The sequence below is a fragment of the Triturus cristatus genome, chromosome 7 (genome assembly GCF_964204655.1).
Source record: "Triturus cristatus chromosome 7, aTriCri1.1, whole genome shotgun sequence".
NCBI lineage: Eukaryota > Metazoa > Chordata > Amphibia > Caudata > Salamandridae > Triturus > Triturus cristatus.
The window spans coordinates 276124319-276151612 of record NC_140590.1 but is presented as its reverse complement, the minus strand read 5'-3'; the positions used below and the strand labels follow the sequence as shown (position 1 = coordinate 276151612).

The 27294-nt window shown below is 49.4% G+C and overlaps 1 protein-coding gene across 3 annotated transcripts in view; it reads left to right on the top strand.

Annotated features, from left to right (window-relative positions):
- LOC146809405 (bifunctional polynucleotide phosphatase/kinase-like) overlaps positions 1–27294 on the top strand; it is a 223716-nt gene that overhangs the window by 112700 nt on the left and 83722 nt on the right. For 2 of the 3 annotated variants that reach the window (XM_085616248.1, XM_085616249.1), the window contains exons 3-4: positions 24160–24206; positions 26061–26597. In XM_085616248.1, the coding sequence (XP_085472374.1) occupies positions 24160–24206; positions 26061–26597 (584 nt within the window). The remainder of the gene's footprint in view (positions 1–24159; positions 24207–26060; positions 26598–27294) is intronic. The other variant, XM_085616250.1, reaches the window with a different exon arrangement.

Sequence of the window (27294 nt, the reverse complement as noted above, 5' to 3'; positions counted from 1 at the left end):
TGCTTCCTGGCCGCCCCGAAACGCACCAAGGCACCCTTCTCCTGCCGGAGCTGCAGCTTCACCAGTCTCCGAGCCGCCAACCCGCCCGCCAGGACAGGACGCAGCCACCTCAGATGCATACTCCTGAACACCCACTCCTCACGCAAACACGCCGTCGAACTCTGCGACCTGCTCGACACATCCTCCCCGGACGTCGCCTTCCTGACAGAGACCTGGATGAACGACTCCTCGGCACCCAACATCGCCTTAGCCATCCCGGACGGCTGCAAGATCACCCGCAGAGACCGCACCAACAGAGTAGGAGGTGGAATCGCCATCATTCACAAGTCCACCCTCAAGGTCTCGACTAACTCCAACGACACCCTCAGCACCGCCGAACACCTGCACTTCCAGATACACACTGATCCCAACATCACCCTCAGAGGAACTCTGATCTACAGACCCCCCGGACCCCGGCCTCAGTTCAGCGACTCCATCGCCGACTTTGTCAGCACGCACGCCCTCGCCTCCATGGACTACATCCTCCTCAGAGACCTGAACTTCCACCTCGAGAACAACAACGACACCAACTCCACCACCCTGATCGCCAACCTTGGACTCAGACAGCTCATCACAACGTCCACTCCGCCGGCCACACCCTCCACCCCATATTCTCCACAAGCGCCCACGTCTCCTTCAGCCACACCACCGAACTCCACTGGACCGACAATCGCTGCCTCCACTTCACCTTCCGGAAACCCACCACGCACCACCGCACCCAACAGATGCCCCACGGCAGCTGGAGGAAAATCACTGAAGACCACCTAAACACCGCCTTCGCCCAAAGCCGTCCCCACCGACCCCGACAACGCCGCCAGCAACCTCAAGCGTTGGATCGACAACTGCGCCAACACTCTCGCCCGATCAAAAAACCCTCCAACAGACGCACCAACAAGAATGCCAGCTGGTTCTCCGCGGACCTCCAGACCTCCAAACAAACCTGCCGAAAACTAGAGAAGAAATGGCACCGCGAACAGACACCAGAGAACCACGCAGCCCACAAGAATGTCATGCGCCAACACCATCACTTCATCAGATCCACCAAAAGGACCTCCTTCAAGGACCGCCTCGACAACAACGCACACAACAGCAAAGAGCTCTTCAACATCGTGAAGGAACTCTCCAACCCCAGCTCCAACACCAACGACATCCCACCATCGCAAGACCTGTGCAACTCCCTTTCCACCATCTTCCATCGCAAGATCGCAGACATACACGACAGCTTCGACAACCAGACCACCACGGCAGCCAACGACACCTCAGACCCCAAGGCCACCACCCGCAGCGGCCCCCTGCTCACCTGGACTAACTTCAGCGGTGACGACACAATCAAAATCATGAACACCATCCACTCCGGCTCCCCGTCAGACCCGTGCCCACACCACATCTTCAACAAAGCCAGTGCCACTATCGCACCCCATCTCCGCAAGGCCATCAACATCTCTTTCGAGACCGTGACCCTTCCCGGAGAGCTGGAAGTATGCCGAGATCAACGTCTTGCTCAAGAAACCCAAGGCAAGAAAAAAAAGTTGTCTTGGTGTTTCTCCAGTTCTTCTCCAGGCGTCTGCAGGTGCATCTGGCTTCTTGGAGAGCGGTGGTGAACCAGGCGACTTTGCTGGGCTTTGTCGGTCAGGGTTGCGTAGCGGGGCAAGCTCGTCAGCGCAGACGGAGATCCACGTGTGGAGTTCTCTGGCTGCGTCGTTTGCGTTGGGTAGCCAGGTGTGGTTGTCTCGGGTGAGGGTGGAGTTAAGTTGCTCGTCGGTAACCTTGCTCCAGTTCCTTCATGGTGGTTTGGGTGCCTTGGGTTTGTTGATGGCGAAGTGCATGCAGTGGTGGTCGGTCCATGGCGGCTGCGTTGTGTGGCTGAATTTGATGCTGTTTCCTGCCACGAAGATGGGGTATAGGGTGTGTCCTGCTCTATGGGTCGGTGTGTTGACGAGTTGTTTAAGTCAGATGCTGGCGAGGTTGTCACGAAGGATGGTGGAGTTGGGGTCGCTGGGGTTTTCGAGGTGGAAGTTCAGGTCTCCAATGAGTATGTAGTTTGTTGTGGCGATGGCATAGGGTGTGATGAAGTCGGTGATGGTGGCGGCGAAGGGTGTTCGGGGGGTCCGTAGACGAGGGTTCCTCGGAGTGTAGTTTTAGGGGTGGTCTGGATCTGGATGTGCAGGTGTTTTGCGGGGGGGGGAAGGTTTCGCTGCAGGTGGTGAGGCGGAGGGTGCTCTTGTGGGCGATGGCGAGGCCCCCTCCTGGGTGGTTGGGGCGGTCTTTCCTCTGGATCTTGTATCCTTCTGGGATGGCGGTGCTGATGTCGGGGGCGGAAGATGCGTTGGTCTAGGTCTCTGTGAAGAAGGCGATGTTGGGCGATAGATAGTGGAGTAGGTTCCAGATTTCCATGGCGTGTTTGTGTACGGAGCGTACTTTGTGGTGTGGCCGTAGGTCGTGTTCGGCGAGGCCTGTTGGCATTCTCCAAGTCTTCCAGGGTTGATTGCGTGGAGGGTGGTGGTGTCGAAGCGATGGGTTGTGGGAGGTCGAAGGGTTCCGGGCGCTGGCCGCAGTCATGTCGCGGACAGGCACAGACGGGCTTGCCTTTGGCGCGCCTGTTGCGCTCGTCGCGCAGCGGCCGCCATTTAGTAGGGGAGGTGGGAGCGTGGGAATTCTGGGAGGGAGGAGGGGATTCCGGGTGGGGAGGGGCCGCAGGGGCAGCAGGGGCAGCAGCGGCGAAAGGAACAGGCAGGCACGAGAAAGTAAAAACTGTGGTGGAATTAGAGCAGGACACAGATGGGCACAATAACAGTGGCACAACAGGGAAAAATTAAGAAATAAAATGGCTGTGAAAGGTTACGGTGGTTGCAAGCTGTCTGGTCCCAGTTGGAGCGGGCAGCAGGCGCAGGAGTGGACAGCAGCCTCAAACCTCCCAAGGAGGAGGTCGGGGTCTGGAGGCAAGAGACGGCACAGCAGAGCTGCGGGAAAAGAGTGGACCTGGACCGAGAACTTTGTCAGCTAAGAGCTAGATGGTCAAACATTTTGCACAGCCCGGGCAGTGGGAGACTTATGAGAGATTTCATGGTTATTAGGTGTGCTGGATTAATTTCTCATCAGACCTGAAGTTAGGTGGTTGATCCTTGTTGGATGTCATGGTCCTTTTTTGTAAGAGCTGCATTTGGTTGAAATACGTTGTGTATGGGACTGTAAGTTGAGCTGTATTTGGGGGATTCACTTTGTTTATGGGAGTTATGCCGATCTTCCTTGGATGCATTGACTGGTGAGCGTGGCTTGAGTTGATGTAGCGTGGTGTGGTATGTATGTTATAGTGGAATAATTGCTGCTGGAAATTGGTACACCATTAAATATGCTGTAGTTCAATGTTTGGGTAATACAGTATTATATACACTGTTGTCGGATGCATGTTGTTGGGTGTGGTACAGGAATGTGTGCACTGAGGGTAAATGATCGTTGTTGGGTGTGGACATTAGGTAAACTTTTCTTAGTGTTCTATAGAAATGTGTAAGCCTCAGGCAAATGAATGACGTTTTTAGGTGCAGTAGTCACGTCGCCTACAATAAGGTGAAGTTTAATGATCTTGTAAGCACCTCATCATTCCGGAGCCCAGAGTGAGCCCCCACTTGAGTCATTGGCACGCATTTGAAAATCGAGATCTCTCTTTATCAGCAAATGTTTTCAGGGTGAGTCAGCCAATCTAAAGCAGTGGCGAACATGACCATAATTACGGTAAAGTTACTCGGAAATAATTCTGTAAACTACTGTAGAAGACTACAAACCATTCAGAACTCGGCAGCCAGACTCATCCTGAACCTCCCACACAGAACTCCCATCTCACCACACCTCCGGGAGCTCCACTGTCTACCTATACACAAATGTGCTTATTCCAACTCCTCGCACATTCATTTATCTTTTTCCCTTGGAGGGGAAAAATGGTGAACCCTTTGTGTATTTATTATTCCTATTCATATTTTAGCATAGAAATGATGCTGTTTTGAGTCTGTTTACAGTCCTGAACAAGTTCCATAGCCAGAAGGAACAAAACGCATTGCCTATTTTGTTTTATCTTTTATCAAGAATATAGAAAGAATATTGGAACTGTCCCGGGATGTTTTCTGTTAATTGGTTGCATCAAAGAGTACACTCTTTCCCATTGTGAATCAACACCAACATTTGTAACTTACATCATCCGTATGCAAACCTGGCACACAACGTTGTTGTATCAACCAGATGGAAACATGTATTTGTATTGTTTGATTGAGTCATAACCCTGTTTGCAAGGGAGTCTATCAAGGTCCATAGGATCTCCTGTTAGTAGTTTCACTACTTGCTTTCCATCATCCTTTATCCTCCCCAGTTTCTGACTGAAACAAGTGCTGATTGAATTGTTACCCGTCATGCTTGTAACTATCTCAGTGTGCCACAGTTAGATAGAAATACAAACGTGATGAGTGGAATGCTTGAATTCATCTCAGCCACTGTTAACATATCAAAGACCTTCGTGGTGAAATGTGGAAAAGGGAGCTCAAAGTTTAGAGATATCTCTATGGACAATAAGAAGATATAAATTACTAAGACATTTCCTTACTTAGGTATGCTTTTTGACCAGAAGGGTTCATGGTCTCAGGCAGTTAAAGCAAGAGAGTTGTTTTTGAAAGCCACGGCAGCCGTCGCTAACTTTTCAAGAAAGCTGGGCAAAAGACCGCCCGTAGAGTTACTAAGCATATACAAGGCAAAATGCGCCACTACTGCTATATATGGTGCAGGTGTTGGGGTTATTGCAATCCTCAGCACCTACAACTTCCTAAGATTCCTTTTAGCTGTTCCAGGCAGTTCCACTTATGTATGCCATTCAGAGCTAGGGTTACCTTATACAATGGACTTAATTAAAAGTTAACCAATCCTTTTGAGGCATAGGATCTGGGCCCCGGAGAAAACCACCCTTAATAGGGATAATATAAGAGATAGTGTTAAATTACATCGGGTGCTTAACATCCCTTGGCTGAAATATATTAAAGATTTCATGAACGACCTAGGACACCCAGAATATTACTATGACCCGGGATCCATACTATCTGTTGCCTGAAAATACCTTAAAAGAGAATGCATGACACTTCTGGAGTCCAATAGATTTTCTATGGAAATATTGAGGCCGACTGTACAGATTGATTGCATACTTATCTGTGTTAATATTTGATTTTCTTAGTCTTGTAAATACTATTTGTTTGTTTTGTATCTGCTTTTGTGATTTCCTCTGTTGAAATCGAATAAAGCTTATTGAATAAATCTCAGCCACTTGTAAGTATTCTTGGCTAAGTTACAATCCATCATTTTGTTTTGCTCCCTGTGCTGCTACAGATTTCAAATCAGACATGGTCCTGCACCTCTAGGAGCAGCGGAGCCTGAACTCCAAGGCCACATCCTTTCTGAATGGAAGCACAAGCAGCTCCAGGCTGGGCTTGGCCCTATCAGTGAGGCGCAGGTTGAGACCTATGGCACTGTTGCAGTAGCGGCATGACCAGAGCTGATTGGCATTAGGTTCATCTCTGTCTGGAGTGGCAGAGTGAGCACTTATTGAGAGCATTCAACGTTCTGAAAGTAACCATGCATCTGAAAAAGCCAAGGAACACTTGTTAAATTGGGAGTACCTGAACGAGGGAAACAGCCTGTGTTCTAATGAGTAAACTATGGACAGGGATGCAGGCCAGAGTCATTTTAGTGTCTGCGATTCTCAAGAATTGCGCCCTTCACTTTTTTTCTCAGTTTGATTAGTAACCACATAATGCTCAGCTCTTGTAGTGCAAACGTATCTGGTCTGAACGTCCAGTATGGTCTGGTGAAGTAAACTGAAGATCTAATTTCAGGAGACGTATTGGTAGATTGCAGTTGGATGGAACACAAATACCTTGCAACACGTAATGCCTAAAATTAGCTACAATCACTGGGATCAATGTATAATGAGGAGCACCATTTGAAATTGCTTATAATATACAGCTGTCAAATTATACCCACACCCTTAGTAGATGGTAACCACTGCTCCCTCACACCAGCTACATGGAGGCTGAGAGTCGCTGGTGGCTGATTCTAGTTTAGGAGCGCAGTCCTGTTTTCCTGCGCCCTTGAAGTGGCAAGGATGAGCTGCACTCTCTTCTCTTAAATTTGCACTGCACTCCATGACTAAGGTCCATATTCCGTTCCCATTCTATGGTGTGTGTTAAACAGTGTGATATGCGTAGCATGGTTTAAGTGCATATGAGGGTCAATGCTATCCAATGGCTTTGCATGCCATGTATCGATCAGAAGGAATGCACCAAACGCTTGACTAGCTTATAGCAGTTGCTTCCTTGCATTCCGCTCCTCTGTAAATACACAGGGTGGTACACTCATGTCTGATTGGCAGTGCTAAAAAAGTGTAAGAAAATTCATCTTTTGGTTGACCCTGGCTTTCTTCCAGTACCCTAAAACACCGTTTTATACATTCCTTTTTTCAGCCAGTAGCCATACTTCGGCTGGTATTCTAGGAAGCTAGCACTGGTCCAGGAAGACATCTTACCAGGGCATTACATCCGCTGTCCACCTTGAAGCATTTGGACCAGCCCTTTGCACTCTCTAGAAGCCTCCTACTACAACTTGGAGAGGAAGGAGCTGTACTGCCTTATGTAAAGAAAGGATCCATTCCCAACTAGGAACACAGGAGCTTTCAAAGTGGGACAAAGAGCTTTTTCTCTATGACCCAAATGTGGAGTGATGCCCCGTTGACTCCACCAGTTATGCTTATTATGGAAGCACTTGAGCGTTCTCTCTAGCCCTTTCCATTCAGAAGTTCATTTTATTTCATTTAAACTGTGGTTGTCTCCTCACCAACAGTCCTGCTTCCATGTCTCGAGTGGCAAAGCTTATGGCCCAGTGAGTGTCTCCACTTTCATAGGATCCTCTACCAACCAGACAGCTTATGCACAGTTGGCTGGTGGTGAGACGTGAACCCCTGAATTTTGGTACCCCATGGGGATCTTGCTGTAGGTGCCTACTTCAGTTCAACACCAAGCCCACTGCATTGACTTGAAACAAGTTGAATTGCTAATTAGACTCTCCCTTGAACTGTGTCTAGTGTAGATCCTGACCTCTCCCCCCCCTTAAATAGCCCCATTAACAGGGCATCCAGTCTGTGTTATGAAACAGCTTTTGCATCAGCAATACTTTATAGACTTGTGTCTGATCCCTGTTTAATTGAGGTGGTAATTTCTTGAGCTTAATTTTCTTTGGGCTTATTTTAGTGAAAATTCACCAACATGCACTTCAATCCGCTGACATGCCTGGTCCTGATCCCAGTATTGGTAAGAACGTAGGGCAGAGGGTGATACTTCAAGGTGATTTGAGAGAGGATTTAAAACGTGTCAAGCCAGTTAGGAGACTGTAGCTTATTTAGCTTGATTAAGTTAGAGTGCTCAAATTAAAGCAGTTTGTAATGAGTTTTAACAACAGCAGCATGTTTGAGTAATCTATCAATTGACAATATATTTATTCTAAGCATTTACAGTGAATGACGACATTTATTGTACGTTTATAGCGCTCGTTTAACTGAGATTTTAACATGAGAAGTGTTGACAGATTTTGGTAGTTGGTTACAGCAATAATATAGTGTGTGTTACAATACGTAGCTGTTCATTATAAACTTGTTAAAATATACAAGCAAGAACTGTAAACTAGTGCTAAGCTTGCAGCTCTGGGGAGGAAGGGACTCTCCCATGGACTGTATTCTGAGAATAATGGACAATGGTGAAATCGCAGCCCTTCTCCTACTCGATCTTTCTCCCATCACCGTCTCACACCCCAACCTTATCCAACGAAGCTGGCATCCAAGGTCCCGCACTTCGCTGGATTTGCTAATTCCTGACAGGCTGCACCCATTCAGTCATCCTGGCCTCTTCACCTCGGACGCCGTCAACCTCCTCTTCACCTCGGACGCCACCGAGGAGTTCCACAAGAATAGTCAATCAGCCCCACTCTCTTCATCTCCTACAGGACACCACTCTCAAGCATCATCCACTCCTATGGATTCAATATCATATCATAAGCTGACAATACCAGCTCATACTCTCCCTTTACAGCAAGATGCTAAACCTCCAGACCAATTTATCTGACTGCATGACCAAGGTTGTCAGATGGAAGAAAACCAGCTGTATCAAGCTCAACACAGAAAAGACAGAAGTAATAATCTTCGGCAAAGCCACTTCACTCTTAGACTCTACCTGGTGTTCCACCGAACTTGCACCCTCACCAGGGCCGGACTGGCCGTAGCGGCCACCGGGCATTCCTCAGGTGGGCCGCCAGGGTGGGGGGTGGTTTTGGGCCCCTGGGGGGGCCATTTTTGTCACCGGGCTGCTTTTGCAGCATAGCTGCAGTATCGGCCCCTGCAACAAAATTGGCCAAACCAGCCCTGCCAAACAGCTCGACCGCGCCCCCAACCCCCCGGGGATCGGCAAAACACTTTGCCAGGGCTGGTTTTGGTTCCCAGTCCAGCCCTGACCCTCACCCCTCCCAGCAACCCACACAAAGAATCTGTAATCGTAATCTACCACCAACTCACCATGACCAACCAAGTGAACTCAGTCTCTTATCTCCTGCTTCTACATCCTCTAGATCTTCAAATGGCTCCCCGCCAACACTTATAGAACTGTCACCCAAGCCTCATCACCAGCAAGCTGGACTATGGCAATACACTCTATGCTGAAATCTACACTCCGCTCACCAGAAGACTCCAGACTATGCCATACTCAGAAACCAGGCTCATCTTCAACCTCCCACCTCTCACTAACATCACCCCACACCTCAAAGAGCTCCACTGGCTCCAATCCACAAACAAGCACTATTCAGTCTTCTCACACACACATATAACATATACAGAACATTACACAGCCTTGGCCCCATGGACCCCAACAACCGAATAAACGCCCACAAACCTAACCGACTCCTCTACTCAGCCGGGCTTTTACTTGCCCGCGTCCCCTGCATAAGCAGAACAATATCCAGCGGTTGTGCCTTCTACTTCACTCCTAAGCCTGGAACGACCTGCCCCTGCACATCAGAGTCTCCACCTCAGTTTTTGAATTCCGCTAGAAGCTGAAGACCTGGCTCTTCTTCCAGGCCATATAGCTCCTGCTTTAGCGCCTGGATACACTCCCGGATGAGTTGTGTACAATACAAATACACACAGCTCAACGTGACATATAGGAGCTACTGTGCAAGATCACGCCTCTTGCTCCCACAGATGGACAGTGCTGGCAGCTTAATTGGATATATAGTTTGCTAAAGACTTCTGCAGAGTGTAATGCAAGGAGGTCGACAGGTATTCTCAGGAGCATTCAGGTCTCACTCCTGGGCACTGTCTGTAGGATCATAGCAGAGCCAGAGAGCAGGTGTATAAGCACCAGCATGCTTGCATGTTTTGGGGCTCACATATGCCATTTGATCTGCACATGGTCAGTCTTTGATAACTGCCAGGTAGTGCTTAGCAGTGCTCATGCTGAGACACAGGAGACATAGCGTTAGAACAGAAAATGCATGGTGAAACAGAATTATGAGTGAAGTCTTTTAAAATGGAGTCCAGTAAAGGAGCAGAGTAAAGTTTGAGTTTTGCATAATGTTCCTCAGAGCTCTTTACTAGCGACCTCTGAATTGTAATAAAGGTGTCGAAAAGTAATGTGAAATACAGTAATATGTGAGCCACATTTGTTGTAATGTGCTTGGCGGTAGTACAGTAATATGCAAGCTGCAGTTTGTTGCCATATGTTGGGTGACTGCAAGCCCACTGGAGGTGTGCCATGGATCTTCCTGATAGACAGTCTACCAAGGTTCTAGTGGTACGGAAGTGCATCCGCAGTGTACCCCCCCATAGATGAGCATGGTGTTTGCCAACTGAGGATTTTTCTGTTGACCCCAGATTTGGCATTGTGAGCTATTGGCTGCACTTCTTTGGCCTGATTCCAGAACCGGTGAAATTAGGTCTTCACCATACATTCCGGACATGTTCATATATTAAGTTATGTTGGCTTTTGACGCTTCATTCTGTTTCTCTCTTCCAGCTGGTGTAACCTTGTAGTGGTGGGTGCCTACTGGCCGTTTGGTGCCCCGCTAACTGAAATCTTGACAGCATACAGCTTGTTTGAAGATATGGGCCTATAAACTTTAGAAATGCATTTATGTGAGCTAACCTACACCAGCATTTGTCTTTCTCTGAAAAAACGTTCAGCTTTGTGTCACCAGGTGGGCCATCAAATAGCCTCTGTCTTTAACTATGATTCTCTTGTCACCAACTTCTGAACCCCTTGTAGCCCTGTGCAACCAGAATTGGATGCTCTAAAGGCGTTCATTTTGTCCTAAATACTATGTCTTTGGACTTGAGTGTGACTCCTGGTCTAGCATATAGAAGGGGTTTTAGGATTAAGTGATTTTTGGACTGCTTTTCTGGAAGCCCAGTTGCAGGGCCTTGAACCTTTCAAAATTATTTATTTATTGGTAGATTTTTGTAAAGCACTCAAGTTACAAATTGCTGTCTCAGATGTCGGGTGAAGGGAATAAGACATTGGACTAACGCAACAGGGTAAAGTGTAGGTGAGGTAGAATAGACACTCAACAATTAAATTCTGGGGTGAGAGTCGAATGTGTCTCTCGATGATGAAAAAACAGTATGGATCAAGGATGAACAATCCTATGCAAGACTTGGGCGTTTCACTGGCATTCAATGTAGATGCTCTACAGTGAATCAAGCAGCGGAAAGTCTGTCCATATCTGGAGAGACCAGGCGTATGAGGGGCAGAGCTAGAGTCTTTTGTCATCTTCTGCGTTTAGGGAAGTCGTTTAATGATCTCGGTGGTTGAGGAAATGAGTTCAGTGAGAAGGTACCCTGAACGTGGAGCTGCCCACAAATCTTAGAAGCTTAGGGATGAGCAACCAGGAGGTTGGAAAAAGAGGATTCCAAGTTCTCGTGAGGATGGTAGAACTGAAGAAGCTTAATTAGGAGGCCTGGTGCTTGACTATGAATGGATTTATTTACAATGCACAGTGTTTTATGAAGGATTTTATTTCTACAAATAGCAGTTTAGATATCTGGGAGCATGGTGATGGGACCTTTGTGCTGTAAGATCCAGATGTAGAGCATTCATTTTAGGATAACCTTAATTTCTCAATTCTCATCCCTACTTCTCATCTCATGATGGATGAGAAGTAGAGGTGAGAAGTAGGGATTATGGATGACAAGTACAAAGAAGGATGAGAAGTAGGGATGAATAATGAGAAGCAGGAATGAAAGCAGGGATGAGAAGATGGGATGATTGAGGAGCAGGGATAAGAAGTAGGGATGATGAATGAAAGGTGGGGATTGTGGATCAGCAGTAGGAATGATAGATGAGAAATAGGGATGAGAAGCAGGGGTGAGGGATGAAAAGTAGTGTTTATGAATGAGAAATGGGGATTGGTTGAAACAGGTCCTTTGGATGAATATCAATACAAGTGTTGTGATTGTATTGGGTGGATTGGCTTTCACTAACTAACTTTGCTGCTATTTTTAGAATTTGTATTTATTTTTATCTTTGGGGCCATTGTGGGGAAGCTTCATTTTTTTTTTTTTTTAAACAAACTTTGCTGCTATTTTCGAAACTTCTCTTCATTTGTTATCTTTGGGGCCATTGTGGGGAAGCATCACTTTTTAACACAAACTAAGCTGCTACTTTTGAATTATTATTTTTAAATCGGATTCTGGGGGCAAAACGGGGAAGTTTTAATTAAACCTATCTACTGCTTAGGCTGGTTTCAGCGACAGGCGGCCATTTTACGGGGGCCACGCGTTGACTAGAGTTAGCGCTCTAGTGTTTGCACGCCGCCCGCGTCATTATCTAATGGGCTGGGATCGGACGCGTGCAGCGGGCGCGCCGAAGGCGTGCCTAAGGCAAGCCCGTCTGCGCCCGTCCGCGCCTGTCCGGGGCAAGGGGCGAGGAGTCCTGCCCAAACTAGAAAGATTGCTATAAAATATTCCCGTGAACAGCTTTTAGTGCTACGACCCAGTCCTCGACGCAAATGCTTGACATTTTACTCAGCACATTGCAGACACAGCTGTAATAATTGTCAATATGTCTTAAACACTCCAACTACACTTATTAAGTCTCTTTCCTCCAATATATTTGACTTCAAGACTCACAATATGCAACCTAAGGCTGCTAATAAAGTAGGGGCTTCCGCCTTTCATTTTTTTAATATTAACTGTCGCTCATTACCTAAGCATAAAGCGGAGATTTTTGATTTACTGCTTAATGAGCAGCCAGACGCCATGTTTCTTACGGAAACCTGGCTAATGGATAGCTCCGGACCCGACATAGCTACTGCTCTTCCAGCTAATTATACAATAATGAGAAAGGATAGGAAAGAGAATCTAGGCGGTGGCATAGCCATTATTTATAAAAATATTTATACCTGTAATTTCGAAGACCTAACCTTTCCAGGCTGTGAAGCTGCGCTATTCAGATTGAATCTTAATCCCCAATTTAGTTTTTCGGGATTTTTAATTTATCGTCCTCCGGGTTCGTGGGCTGCTGCTCTTCCTGATTTAACGACCCCTTATCTTTTAACGTCTGCTAATTTCTCTATCTTGGGGGACTTAAATCTGCATTTGGATGACTCCACTTGTGGGGTTAGTTCTACCTTGATTTCAGATTTAATGGCAATGAATGTATTACTTCATAATTCAGGCGCCACGCACCGAGCAGGACATTTACTTGACCCTATTTTTTCAAATCTCCTAAACATTGAGTGTTCCCCAGCTCTTCCGTTAACATGGTCAGATCATTACTTAATAGGCTTTAGATTTAAGCAAACTTTGTTTCACCCTCCGACCTCTGGTTCAAAAGGTAGAAATTGGGGGAAGCTGAATCAGGTGGATCTTAATAAGGTTTTGACGAAAAATATGCCTGATATTAATTAGATATCTTTGGCTGATTCACAAAATATCCGTCACTGGTTTGAGAAATCTATAGAGGCATGTCTTCCTCTTTCTGTAAAAAAATTAAACAAGCATCGCCCTCCTGCCCCCTGGTTCACGGAGAAATTAAAACTAGAAAAAAGTAAATGTAAAGTCCTTGAAAGGTATTGGAGGAAGTATTATACTGACAACTCCAAGATTGCCTATAAAACAGCAATTCAAGCCTATCATTCTTTGTGTAACACCGCCAGAGCGGAATTTGTGAACAATACTATAATAAATGCACAGAATAATTCCAAAACTTTATTTAGAGTTGTCAGAAATCTGTCTGGTACCGCTAATCTTCCCAGCCCCCCTATTCTCACTGCAACTCAATGTGAGAATTTGGCTGTTTTTTTCCTTACTAAAATTAAAAACATTTATGAGACTTTTAAAACGAAACAAGTCACCTCTCTAGTGCCTGATAACTATGTTATTCTGACATCTGATTCGGATTTTACGAAACAGTTGAAGGAGAACCAAGGATACGCTAGATCTTTATTTGAAAACTGGGCGCTTCTTGATGTTATTACATTTAAGCAGATCCTAAATAGTCTTAGATCGAGTTCACCAAATGACTCACTTCCTGTTTCAGTGATGCAAAAACTGGATGCTCCTGTTTTGAACGTGATCATGGAGCTACTGAATGCTTCCATTCGCGAGTCTATTATACCTGCTGAGTGGAAGCATGCCATGGCTCTTCCTATTTTAAAAAAAGCCAGTGCTGATCCAGAGCAGCTCTCCAACTTCCGCCCTATCTCCCTGCTTCCAGTGTTTTCCAAAATTTTGGAAAAACACATTAATATTCAGTTAACGAAATTGGTTGCCACTCAAAATTTCTTACACCCCTCACAGTCAGGTTTTCGGGAAGGTTTTTCGACCGAAACAGCACTTTTGGGGGTCACAGAGAAATTGCGGGAACATCTGGACGCTGGGGAGACTGCGGCGCTGATTCTTCTTGATTTAAGTGCCGCTTTTGACACGGTGTCTCACCCAGTGTTACTGACGGCGTTACGTTCGTTAGGGATAGCTGGCCCAGCACTCAGATGGCTTAGTAAGTTTTTGAGTAATCAAACTTTTCAAGTCTTTTCATTTGAGGCAGCGTCAAAAACTCATTTATCCCCCTATGGTGTTCCTCAGGGCTCTATCCTGAGTCCGCTATTATTTAATATTTATGTTAAGCCACTAGCTGTGATTGCAGAAGAAGCAGGGTTGTCTATTTTTTCCAATGCCGACGATACTCAAATAATTTTCTCTCTGTCGGCAAACAGGTCTTTGGACTCATCCTTTCTTCAGACAGGGCTCAGGAAAATTGCAGAGTGGATGGCGACTACTTCATTGAAGCTTAATGGGGAGAAGACCGAGGTTCTCATTCTGGGTAAGAATGTAGATCTCTGGGGCCCCCAGCATTGGCCTCTTGAAATGGGGACTCTCCCTACACCTGCCACCCAAGTTCGCAACCTAGGTGTGACTATTGATAATCAGCTTTCAATGAAGCAGCAAGTTGTAAAAGTAGCTTCGGTTTGCTTCACAATCCTGAAATGGCTCAGGAAGATCCTTTGGATGCTGCCTAGTCCCACGCAAAAAACAGTAATCCAAGCACTCATAACATCTAGATTGGACTATGGCAACATCCTATACTTGGGAGCCAATAAGGAGGTGAAGCGCAAGCTTCAACTTGTACAGAATGCAGCAGCTAGGTTGCTATGTCAGATTCCACGTATGACTCCTGTCTCCAGCTTTCTTCATGAACTTCACTGGCTCAGGGTTGAGAGCCGCATAAAGTTCAAGACCCTGAACTATATGTTTAAGGTGAAATCTGGTAGTGCCCCTCAATATCTACAGGCCATTGTTCACCCATATCTTCATTTGCGGTCCCTCCGTTCCGCTACTCAGGCAAAGTTTGTAGTACCTAGGATCTCACGTTCTCGGCTAGGTGGTCGGTCTTTTGCTTACCTAGGACCTCTCCTGTGGAATTCTCTTCCTTTATTCCTTAGGAAAGAAACTGTTCCTAGTAACTTTCGAAAACACCTAAAGGCTTGGCTGTTCAATCAAGTAGGTTCACGACAACTAAAGCATTCACACTTGTCCTGTATGGCGGCGCTGGGAAACCTTTTGGTAGCTATGCGCCTTATAAGATTAATAATAATAATAATAATTTAAGTAGGGATGAGGAACAGGGATGACTTAAAACGTGGTCCATGGTTTTGAATTTGACACAGTTTGCCATTCCCATTGCTAGGGATTGCAGTAAAGATGCTTTTGGAGGCAAGATTTCACCCCTGGGGCGGGCAAATGACATCTTTCTTTAGAGGATTGGAACACCCAGATTGGGAACTACATTTATCAGCTTTTATTAAACAGTTGACGTCAACAGATGATGCGTCGTTTGCGCTCCGAACCACTATTTCATGGTTGAGCCCAAAAATCCAAAACCCATTGGTTGCCAATGGCTTAATTAAATAGCCAACTTCGACTGCTATTTAGTTACGGCTGTTGATTTTTTCTTTCTGCTACTGATTGGTGTATCGCCCACTTATGTATCAGTCATAAATGCAGACAGTGGATATTGTGCAAGTGGTCACTGCTGATGTTTACATCTTTAGACTCCAGAAATAGTTCCCTTGAGCTATATGCATCATAGTACAAATATATATTCGTTTTGTGGTTTATAAAATGGAGAGATTTTTAAGTTGAGAGTTCAAATTTTTGATTGTAACTTGAGGTGTCACTCGAGTGCTTTCTGAGAGTTGTTGTAGTGGGTGGGTGACGGCTTTACTTTATGCTGATTGATTATACGTTCTAAATTACCCTCAACATATGCAAATATAAACAAACTGTTAATACAGGCTCTCCTAAAGCTTGTGGAGAGTGTAAAAGTACATTGGCCTGTGTTCTAAAAATCTGGTGCATAAAAACTGTAAAAACTGATTGCAGTCGTATCTTGTGCAGTTCATAATATCACCTGCCGTAGCCTACTTACCAGTAAATAGGAAATGTTATTATGAAAAGCAGGAGGGTAGCTTCCATTGGTGCAGCAGGCGCAGTGGCACCGGAGTCCAGAGGCCTGAGAGACTCACTGAACCCCGATTATTACTATTTCCACAGATCAAACAGCAGCCAGGGTGGCATGTCCCTCCTTGCACTAGGGCCTATGACACTCTTGCTACGCTAGTGCTGAGAAGTGATAGCTCTGGCTGGAAATGAAGTTTAGTGTGTGTTATATTGCTTTATCCCGGGGTTCAGCCCACCGACATGTGAAGTCCAGCACGCATAGGGCGGCACTTGGTTGCCTTGGGGTGCACCAGAACTGATGGCCCTGGGACATCAATGCTAAGCTACCGTCCAGTAGCCACCAATGGCAGAGGACCCTGTAAATTAGCCTTGCTTGCTGCTGGAAGGGAGATCCACTGGGGTGCTAGACAAACCCTACAGTTACATATACAATATAAAGAGGGGTTCCATGTGGGTCATCGGTCACATGCCTGACACCATGACATAAATACCATGTAAGAGCTTCACCAGTACAGGGAGTTCACTAGTTGAGTGTCACATCAATATGTGATTCTGACCTCGCACAGAACGGTAGATGAGCTGTTGCTAGAAAAACCTCATGAGACGTAGGAACACTAAGTTATGCTGCAGACCCTTTAACCTTGTTGTTTCATGTCAAAATGCAGATCTAAAAATTAGTTAGGTGTGCTACAATGGTGTTCGATTTCTAATTTGTTCACATTGTTGGATGTGGTACAGTAAAACGTGAACTGTGGTGTATTACAGAATGTTGCTATCTCAGTCTGATTGAACTTTGTTGGGGTGTGGTATTACACGTTGATGTGAGCTGCTTTTGGATGGCCTTCATTGGTGTGCCCCACTATCACCTCCTGCTTGCTGAACTTTGATGTGGTGGCACATTGATTTTTTTTTTAAACTTATTTTTATTGCCATTTTCACATTTCTTATATTGTACATCATACATATTCGTCAAGTGGTCATATCCGATCATGCATCCTGTAAGATTACTCAGCAATTATATTACTCGATAATTCGTTATCAAGAGGCCTAAACAGTATATACAATCATCGTGACGTTCACAGCCTACAATCTCGGGTTCCATACATGGCAAAGGAACTGGGGGTCAACAGTGGTGCAAACTAGGGGATGAATATGGAAGAATATATCCAATTGCACTAAGGGGGGAAATGCAGCGTCGTGATGGTGGGGTACCTCTGATACTATGTGTGCCTATCTTGGTCGTTGCGACCCAAAATCGCAACAGTGCGCCTGAAGTTAGGGTCCGTCAAGGCTTTGCACAGCTGGGGGCCTACGGGTTCAGGTGGGCAGAGCCTGTGATTGTGCATTCCGGATTAGTTGTGTAGATGCGTCGTCTGGCGGGTCCGCTCCCGGGGAGAGCTGCCTAAATTGGTACAGTAACATGGCCCATTCCATTGATATAGGGTGCTTGCGGGTCCCCTTCACCTCCTCCTCCCGTAATGTCTCCTCCTCCGCCGCCGCCCATTTGAGTGTAGCTCCCACCCACGCCGCCACCGGAGGGCCGATGGGGGAACGCCAATACATGGCTATGCTGCGTTTGGCCAGGAGCACCGCTAAGGAGAGGAAGCGAGTCTGCACCTTGTGTTGCCTACTGATGCGAAAGATGCCTATGGCACTGGCCTCCCAAGTGTTCATGCAGGTTAGCCCAGTGAGGGTGCCCAATGCGGTGTGAATGTGATGCCAGAAGATTTGAATGACGGAGCAGCCCCAGAACATATGTCGAAAGTCTGCGTTGTGTTCTTGACATCTGGGGCATAGGAACTGAGTGTCAGGGTAGAATCGCTGGAGGCGTGCAGGTGTGAGATAGGCCCTGTGTAGGATATAGTATTGGATGTTTTTAAATCGTGCGTTTCTGGAGACTTTCTTCGGGTATCTCAAAGCCTTCTCCCACTCCCCGTCATGGAGCACTCGCCCGATTTCTGCCTCCCAGGTGGCCCGGAGGGTCGCCAATGGTTTATTTGTCAATTCCCGTATGGCTTTGTAAAGCCATGTAGTGAGATGGCGTCCTGCTCCCATATGTAGGATCGTGTGCAGCACTGGGTGTGGGTGTGGTTCCCCGCTACTTAGGTCCTGGTGTGGTCGATAGCTATCTAGGAGTTGGCGGTGGAGCAGAAACTGCCCTGGGGGAAGCCCGTATTCCTCCACCAAACTAAGGAACGGTCTTAGTTGCCCGTCCTCGAAAAGGGCCGCTGCCTCTGTTAGGTCACATCCCGTCCATGTGCGAAGCGCGCTATTCGTGTAGTAGTGTTCCCGATTGGGCCAGCCCACTAGAGTGAGTAAAGGGGAGTACAAAGGGGTCCCCGGGGACATGCGGTGTATCCGCAGCATACACTTACGTGCGACCAGCACCTGTAAGGGGTACGTGGGCTTTGGGCGTGTGCCAGGGAGGAGTAAGCGACGGATCTCCGGAACTGATACTCGTCCCGCGACGGTATGCGTTTCCACAGTGTACCTGTCTGCTGTCCAATGCGACAGCCATTGCAATTGTGCTGCCAAGAAGTAGGCTTCGAAGGATGGGGCTCCCAAGCCACCCTGCGTGGTGGGCAGTTGTAGTTTTGTCAGGGCTATTTTGTGTCTGTTAGACCCCCAGATGAGCGCACTAAGAAGGGAGTCTAGGTCCCGGAAAAAGGTCCTGGGCGGGATTACGGGGAGGTTGGTAAAAAAGTACAGCAATCTCGGAACCATGATCATTTTGGCCAATGCCACTCTCCCAATGGGAGCCAATGGGAGGCTCTTCCAAAAGCCGATCGAAGCCCTAATGCTCGCTAAAGCCCTGCAATGATTACCCTCGAACATATCTGCGGTGGAGTGGTAGAGACGAATACCCAGGTACCGGGGGGCCTCCGCGCTCCAGGGCACTCGCTGGGTTCCCATGTGAACCACCTGCGGAGGCAGTCCCGGATGTAGCGGATAAATTGCGGATTTATCCCAATTTACTCGTAGTCCTGAGGCCACGGTAAATTCCTGCAAGGTTTCCCAGAGGGGTGTCAGATCATCCGCAATGTCCCGTACATAGATCAGTAGGTCATCTGCGTATAAGGAAATACTATGCACCGTGTCCGCTATCGGGATGCCCCAGCTCTCACCTTCCCTCCGGAGCCGTACCGCCAGGGGCTCCACCGCCAGGGCAAAGAGCAGAGGGGACAGCGGGCAGCCCTGTCGCGTGCCTCTCTGAACCGCGAACTCCGTCGATATGTATCGGCCTAGGCGCACCCGCGAAGTCAGTCCGGTGTATAATAAGCGCGTGTAGGCGAGGAGGGTGGGTCCTATGCCTACTCGTTGCAGCACCGAGAACAGAAACTGCCATGTGAGGGAATCGAAGGCCTTCTCAAGGTCTAAGATGAGACAGGCCGCTCGAGGGTATATCCCTTGCACCTGATCCTGAATGTGGAAGACTCGACGTATGTTCTGGGACGTACATCTGCCAGGTATAAATCCGCACTGGTCCGGGTGAACCAGAGAGCGTATAATTTGGACATATCTATCCGCTAAGGTCTTCCCGAAGAGTTTACAATCGGCAGACAATAGCGATATCGGACGGTAGGAGGTCATTAGTTGTGGGTCCCTATGTGGTTTCAGGAATGTCACGATGACGGATTCTCGCATAGATTTCGGCAATTCTCCTTTCTTCAGCGCCGCCGTAAACACCTCCACTAACCGAGGGACCAGGTGCACTGAAAAGGTTGTGTAATATTCTAGGGGGAACCCATCCAGCCCCGGAGCTTTATTGCGGGCCAGGGCACGTAGGGCCCGCGTCACATCCGCCGAAACTAGTATGGTATCTAGGACCTCTTGTTCTGATCTCGTGATTGTTGGGAGCGGCAAAGGATCGAGAAAGCGATCCACTACTTCCTGCGGGGTAGAGGTGGGGTCACTATATGTCTCGGCATAGTAGTCGCGGAAGGCCCCCAGAATCTCCGCCTGGGAGTGCACTAACACCCCCCTAGGGTCCAGTATCTCGGTAATGGGCTTGACTTCCGTGTCTTGCCTGGCTAACCACGCCAGTAGAGTGCCCGTCTTGTCCCTCTCCCTATGCATCCGGGTAGCATAGGATCGGAAGTTACACCTTCGCAGATCCGTAGAGGCTGAGTGATAGGCTGTTTTGGCGTCTGCTATACGCCGCGTTTCCTCTTCGGACGTAGCATCCCGCTTGGTGAGGGTCGCCAGGCGGTGCTCCGCGGTGGTGAGGGCTTGTTCCAACACGCGTCGAACACCCGTTATTTGCCGCAGGCATTCTCCCCGGGCCACCACTTTAAACGCATCCCATTCCACCAACCTAGAGGACGCCGTTCCCGAGTTGCGCGTGAAATAGTCTTGGATGCTACCCTCCTGATCGTGACGAAAGACCTGGTCCGATAGGCAGTCCCGTGGCAAACGCCACATGGGGACCGGTGGGTGTGGGGGCTGCCAGCGTATCTGGAGAATGTGGGCATCATGATCGGATATAATTCTGCCCAGGTAGTCTGTGTGGGTGATCCGGGGTAGGATAGTCGCCGTACATAAGAAGCGGTCAAGGCGGACGCGCAAGTTGTGTGGGATGGAATGAAAGGAATACAGGCGGACCTGGGGGTGGCGCAGTCGCCAAGCATCAGTTAGCGACCAGTGTGAGATCCATGCCCTGAATCTAGTGGTTTGCTTATGTGCCGGTGAGTGCAGTGGAGGCGGGTGCGATCGGTCAAGGTGCAGGTCTAGTGAGCAATTATAGTCTCCTCCCAGAACCCAGGGTATGGAAGCAAATGGGGCAAGGACCCCTGTGAGATGGTCCCAGAACTTGTCTTGGTCAACGTTAGGGGCATAAATGCTACCGAGAAGTACTACCTGTCCGTCTAAAAGACCCTCCAGTAGTGCATATCTACCTTCTTTGTCGATGACCCTCCGAAGCTCCCGGAAGGGGGTCCCCGGTCGCACCCAGATCAACGCCCCGCGCGCATACGCAGAGTAGGTTGTGGCGCACAGAAGACCCCGCCATTTCAACTGCAGTTTCCCGACCTCTTTTGCAGTGAGGTGTGTCTCTTGCAAAAAGACTATCGGGGTATTGTGACGTTTTGCATAGGAATACACCGCATATCGTTTGCGCGGAGTGTGCAGCCCCCTAACATTCAGGGTAAGGAGGGTGACATCAGTGTGTGGTGTGTGATGCGTCATGGTCTGTGTCTGTTCGCCTAGCGCAGGGACTACGCCTATTGAGGTGCGTAGACCTCGGTCGCTCCGGGTGGTAAAGAGTGTCTGCGCCCCCCGACGCCGCATAAGCATATGTGGGAGATAGTTGGATCTGTTTCATTCCATATGAGGGGTGGGAAAGGTGTGTAACTGGGGTATACAACTGAACTAAAGGGGTCGAGGAACATCCCCAATACCTGGGACCCATCGTCAAGGACGGTGCGTCCAAACCTGGTCACCCACTTAAGGGGAAAATACGACTATATATGAAGGGGGGCGGCGGTGCATGCGTGCTGGGCCAGAGACGAATCGGGCCAGTAGTAGGAGAAAAGGACGTTGCACCTGTTGCAGCAGGCTACGATAGAAGGGTCAATGCAACAGGTGGGGAAGAAAGTACATTTGGCGCAATGGTAAATACAAGAGTCCCCTTTTCATATCGTATGGGAGCCAGATTGTCCATCTAGAATGAGGTCCGCCGTCTGCGGAGTGACCATGGGGGGTGTCACGGAGTTCTCCCCCGTCCCATCGCTGTCATTCTCCTCCTCCGAGGTAAAGATATGCGGCGGCCGATCAATGTCATCCGGTAGAGGAGACGCCTGCAGGTCGATCACTGCTTGCAAGGCCTCCCTTCGTTCTTTCACGATTTGCTCAAGGTCCGGAGAGTCTTGGGTGCGGGCAGGTGCCCTGCCACTCGCGCCTGCACGCGGGCGTCGTTGCGACCGCCTTCCGGATCGTGGAGGCTTAGGATGCGGGTCTCTTGTGGTCTCCACCCTGGATTGTCGTGCACAGTGCTGATCTGCCCAATCTTGAGCTTCCGTGACGTTCATGAAGAACACAGTAGAGTCAGCGTAGACCACCCTGAGACGGGCTGGGAAAAGCAAGGAGTAGTGGATATTGTTCTCGCGCAAACGTCTCTTTACATTCAGGAAGGAGGCGCGTTGTTGTTGAACTGCTCGTGCATAGTCGGGGAACACCATAACACGTTGGTTGTCGACTCGCAGGGCGCCCGCCACTCGTGCCGCGCGCAGCACCGCATCCCTGTCACGGAAGTGGAGGAATTTCGCTAGCAGCGGCCTCGGGGGCGCCCCTGGGGGCGGTCGGCGGGCCGGGACCCTGTGGGCTCGTTCCAGAGAAAAGAATGCGGAGCGGTCCTTATCCGGGGTGAAGGATTTCACCCAGGTCTCTACGTATTGTAGGGGGTCCGTGCCTTCGATTCCTTCGGGTAGCCCTATTACGCGTATGTTGCAGCGTCGTGAGCGCCCTTCTAAATCGTCCGCCCGCTCCTCCATGATGGTTAGGCGATGCAGCACCTCCTGGAGCGTCTGCTGGTGTTTATCGAGCGTTGGCTGTACTTCTTCGATCTTCTTCTCTCCGTCCTTCACTCTATCCACCAGTTTCCGATGGTCGTCCCGGATAAGGCTAATGTCCGTCGCTAGTGTCCCGAGTCGCTCCTCCATGGAGATCCTGGAGTGTTCTATGGCGGCCAGAACCTGGTCCAACTTGACAGATACCGAGGAGTCGGGCAGCGACTCCGTCGCGCCCACCCATGTCCGGGCTCTAGGCATCTTTTCCGGGGCCGTCTCGGGGACCGCCGTCTGTTGGGTCCCCCGGGGCTTCCCCATGGTTGCGAGCGAGGTGCGTCCGCTGGGGGGCACCGATTCCCTCTCCCCCCACGGAGGCAGGGGGGTCGTCTCCTCTCCTGTTTCGCTCAGTCCTATAGTGTATGTCCCCACCAGGGCCCTCCGTTATTCCGTTCCTGTTTGTGTGCTTTGAGGAAGCCGCCGTCCGGCGTTCTCAGGGATCGTTTATGCACAGCACGTGAGAGGCTCCGTCCCAACTCGTGTCTTCCCTCAACGCGGGCCCTCGCAAGGCACTCCCCCGCTCGGCGCTCTTCGGTTAGTTCCCAGGCTGGCCACCCCTATCGGCGATGTGCAAGGTCTGGGTGCCGTCCGGGTTCGTGCCGCCCCGCAGGGCGGGGTATCCCGGGTAGGGTCCGGGAGGGATGTAGGTCGCTCCTTCACAACACTGGCGCCCTCCGCTCCAGGCCTCACTGAGGCACCGTCCCGCCGGGCGCCATCTTAGGGTCAGGCACCCCGATCCAGTTTCCAGACCCACCAGGCCTCCCCTCCGCAGCACCGCACTCACCGCGGGCGTCGCAGTCTCCAGGCGCCTCCAGGGAAAGCGCCGAGTCTCATCTGGTGCGCCTCGTCCCTCTAGCTGCGGAGCCGTTCGTTGCGTGAGACTCGGGCCGCTGGTGTCATGGCCGCTCTCCTTCTTCACGTCCGGGCAGGGACGGGGACGCCCCCACCCGCAGCCCGTCACCGGGGCTTCACCAGCCCACCGTGGAATGCAGGCATCAGTTATGGCTCCACGGGGGTCACAGGGCAGGTGCGTCGACTGTGTCTGCCGTCCAGAGGTCCGCCGGTCCCTCGATCGCGGGCTTCAGAGTCCGCTCGCCGCCATTTTGCGCTCCCGGGTCCCGATCCGGAGCTGTTCGTCGCCGCTACTCCGTTTCCCCCCGTTCAGCGTCGCATCACCACGGAGCAGCGGGTGCCGGAGACCCTCCACCGCCCAGCGGGAAGTTTTCTGCTGGGGTGCAGCGTCAGGAAGTGGCCGTTTGTTCGGCCCGATCGCGGAGCCCTAGCAGGATGCGGCCGCCATGATAGCCGGCTTGGCCACGCCCCATGTGGTGGCACATTGATATGGATGAATTGCATTGGGGACAATAACTAAGCTGTGAGTGAGGGTGTTGTCTCCTGCTGTTATCATGAGATGTGGGTGAATGAACGGTGTGGTCCGCAGTAATAAGTGATGTTTCGTTTCTTTACCAGCTTTGTCTAGTTAAACGGTGTTGTCTGCTGTACTAATGTGCTGTTGTCCTGTTTCTGTCATTGTAGTGGAGATTTTGGCCGACTGGCAGCATCAGACTGTGCGCATCACGCAGGTGAGACATTGTCCCATTTCCCCTATGCCTGAGTTTAGATAGAGACACCTATCAAGAACACCCACTTTTGACCATGAGCTGGCAGCTACTTCTCTGCCCTTTTCTGGTTGACTGTAGTCTGGGCCTCCTCTCACCTTTAGATGATTGTAATCTGAGACATCTAACCTTTGGCCACATCCACACTGGGACCCCCACCCAACATTGGCCTAAATGTAGGCCTCCCCCAATTTCTTTTGGCCATATATAAGTTGTAAACTCCTGGCTTTCTCCAAGTTTCAACCCTGTACTTCCTCTTGGCCGGGGTAACTAACCACACCCTCTATCTACCCAGCTCTAGGCTGAGTCCCTTACCCTTCGGTTGCCTATAGTCTGAAGCCTTCATAATGCCACTTATAGGTGGAGGCCCTCACACTTTGGTCGCCTTCAGAATGAGGTCCTCACCTTTTAGCTATCTGTAGCCTGAGGCCCTCACCCTTTGGCCTACTACAGCCTGAGATTTCACCTCACCACTTGGCCACTTTTAGGCTGCAGTCCTTGGCCATTTGATGCCTTTAGGATGAGGCCTTTATCCATTGCCCCCGTGTAGGTTGAGCCACTCACCCTTTGGCCACCTTTAGGCTGAGGCCCTTACCCTTTGCTAATTATAGGCCGTGGCCCTCACCCTTTGACTGCCTGTAGACCAAGGACCTTACCCGTTGCCCACTTATAGGTTGAGGTCCTAGCCTTTTGGCTGCCAGTAGACTGAGGCCTTTGCACTTTGGCTACTGCTATAGTGAGGCCCTCGTCCTTTGGCAACAGGTAGATTGAAGATTGGCTTCCTGCATGCCGAGGCACTCGCTCTTTGGCTGCCTGCAGGCCGAGGCACTCGCTCTTTGGCTGCCTGCAGGCCGAGGCACTCGCTCTTTGGCTGCTTGCAGGCCGAGGCACTCGCTCTTTGGCTGCCTGCAGGCCGAGGCACTCGCTCTTTGGCTGCCTGCAGGCCGAGGCACTCGCTCTTTGGCTGCCTGCAGGCCGAGGCACTCGCTCTTTGGCTGCTTGCAGGCCGAGGCACTCGCTGTTTGGCTGCCTGCAGGCCGAGGCACTCGCTCTTTGGCTGCCTGCAGGCCGAGGCACTCGCTCTTTGGCTGCCTGCAGGCCGAGGCACTCGCTCTTTGGCTGCCTGCAGGCCGAGGCACTCGCTCTTTGGCTGCCTGCAGGCCGAGGCACTCGCTCTTTGGCTGCCTGTAGGCCGAGGCACTCGCTCTTTGGCTGCCTGTAGGCCGAGGCACTCGCTCTTTGGCTGCCTGTAGGCCGAGGCACTCGCTCTTTGGCTGCCTGCAGGCCGAGGCACTCGCTCTTTGGCTGCCTGCAGGCCAAGGCACTCGCTCTTTGGCTGCCTGTAGGCCGAGGCACTCGCTCTTTGGCTGCCTGCAGGCCGAGGCACTCGCTCTTTGGCTGCCTGCATGCCGAGGCACTCACTCTTTGGTCATGTGGAGGCCAAGGCCCTCAACCTTTAGCCACCTGTAGGCCGGACCCCTCACCCTTTGGCCACTTACAGACCGCTTCTAACTAAGAACAAAAACCTCTAGAGCGCTCCTTCTGATATTCCATGCTGGCAAACTGTCGCCGTCTGGCCTCTATGAGAGCCTATGTGGCTTTGGCATACTTCTGTGCTTTATATTTGGTGGGATGGCCAGTTAGCACTGACTTACCTGTGCTGGTGCTTAGTGGTAAATGTGGTGTAGCCAGGGTGGGTGGTAGAGTGGATGGTTTGCACCATTTCATCTAATAATTTTGTGGGAGGGGAGTTGTAGGATATCTCAAATGGAGTAATTAATCCAATAAGTATCATAAATGTTTTTTGCGTCTTTGCAGCTTGGGGTTAACCCCACATCAGTAGAGGAGTTGGAGCTGAAGAAGGGGGACAGCACTACAATGAAGGAAGGGGAGACCTTATGCTTGGTGAACGGCCTCTATCCCCATACTATTCGCTTCACTGGCTCCAAGCCCAGCCGACCCCCTTCAGCTTCTGAGACCAAGACTGATGTCTTATCCAGGCCCAGAGACACAGTACCAAAGAGAACCGTCAAGGACTTCTTTGGTGCACATCGCCCTGAAAACTCGAAAAGGAGCTCCAGCAGCAGGGAGGCACAGGCAGAGCCCAGCAGCAAAAAGCCCAAAGGGGAGAGCCCCATGGAACATGGGTCAGGCTCAGACTCCGAAGAGGAGGCCAGTCGCAAGCTGAAGCAACTCCAAGAGACCGCAGCCCATGCCCATCAGGCAAACAGCACAGCCACTCCGCAGACTGGTTCTTCAGAGGTCCACAGAGGAGATACCTGCCCCAGAGACTCCTGGGAGGAACATGGCAAGTTGCTAGTCTTCAACAAGAAAGGGTTGCAGGCCAGCTCTAAGGTACGAGATGTTTCCCAGCGCACTCATGTATGTGTGTGTGTGTATATATATATATATATATATAATCTCTGTGCTCTTGCCCGCTTTTCTATTTTGTTCATGAAAAAAGGCAAGAGTGGACTCAATTTCTTCCAAGTGATTTATTAAGCAATCACCATGTCGCCATGATGCGTTTCGGGCGGTAGAGACGGCCTTGATCACATGATAGCGCATGGGCGGCATTACCTCCATTTAAAGTTCAAATGCAGCAGCAATAGATATAGTAAACATACTACACATTCAAAAATTTACATAAATCACAGCAAAATGCTAAAATCATGTTTAAAATGTGTGTATGAAATTACAATTTACAATAAAAACCAGGAAAAACAAATCGCTGTAAAATACAGTAAAGTGCTTGTAAAAACCTACTGGATAAAATATCCTGAGTTATAATGAATACGGGGATATATTATAGTCAAAATTACTGGTATGAACCCCTGTATCATGCACTTATTTTCTTTTTATCCTGGTTTATAGAAAATCCAGCTGCCGTATTCAATAAAGTGACTAAGTGCTAAGTAAATTACCCCCCATCTTCCTAATGTGTGAGACCCGTATGAATAAGGTTATGTGCAAAAAGTGCGTAAGATAAATATAAAGTGCAAAATAGTTCATATGTGCAAAGAGAGTTCTAGCAGCATAGCAAGTTTAAACA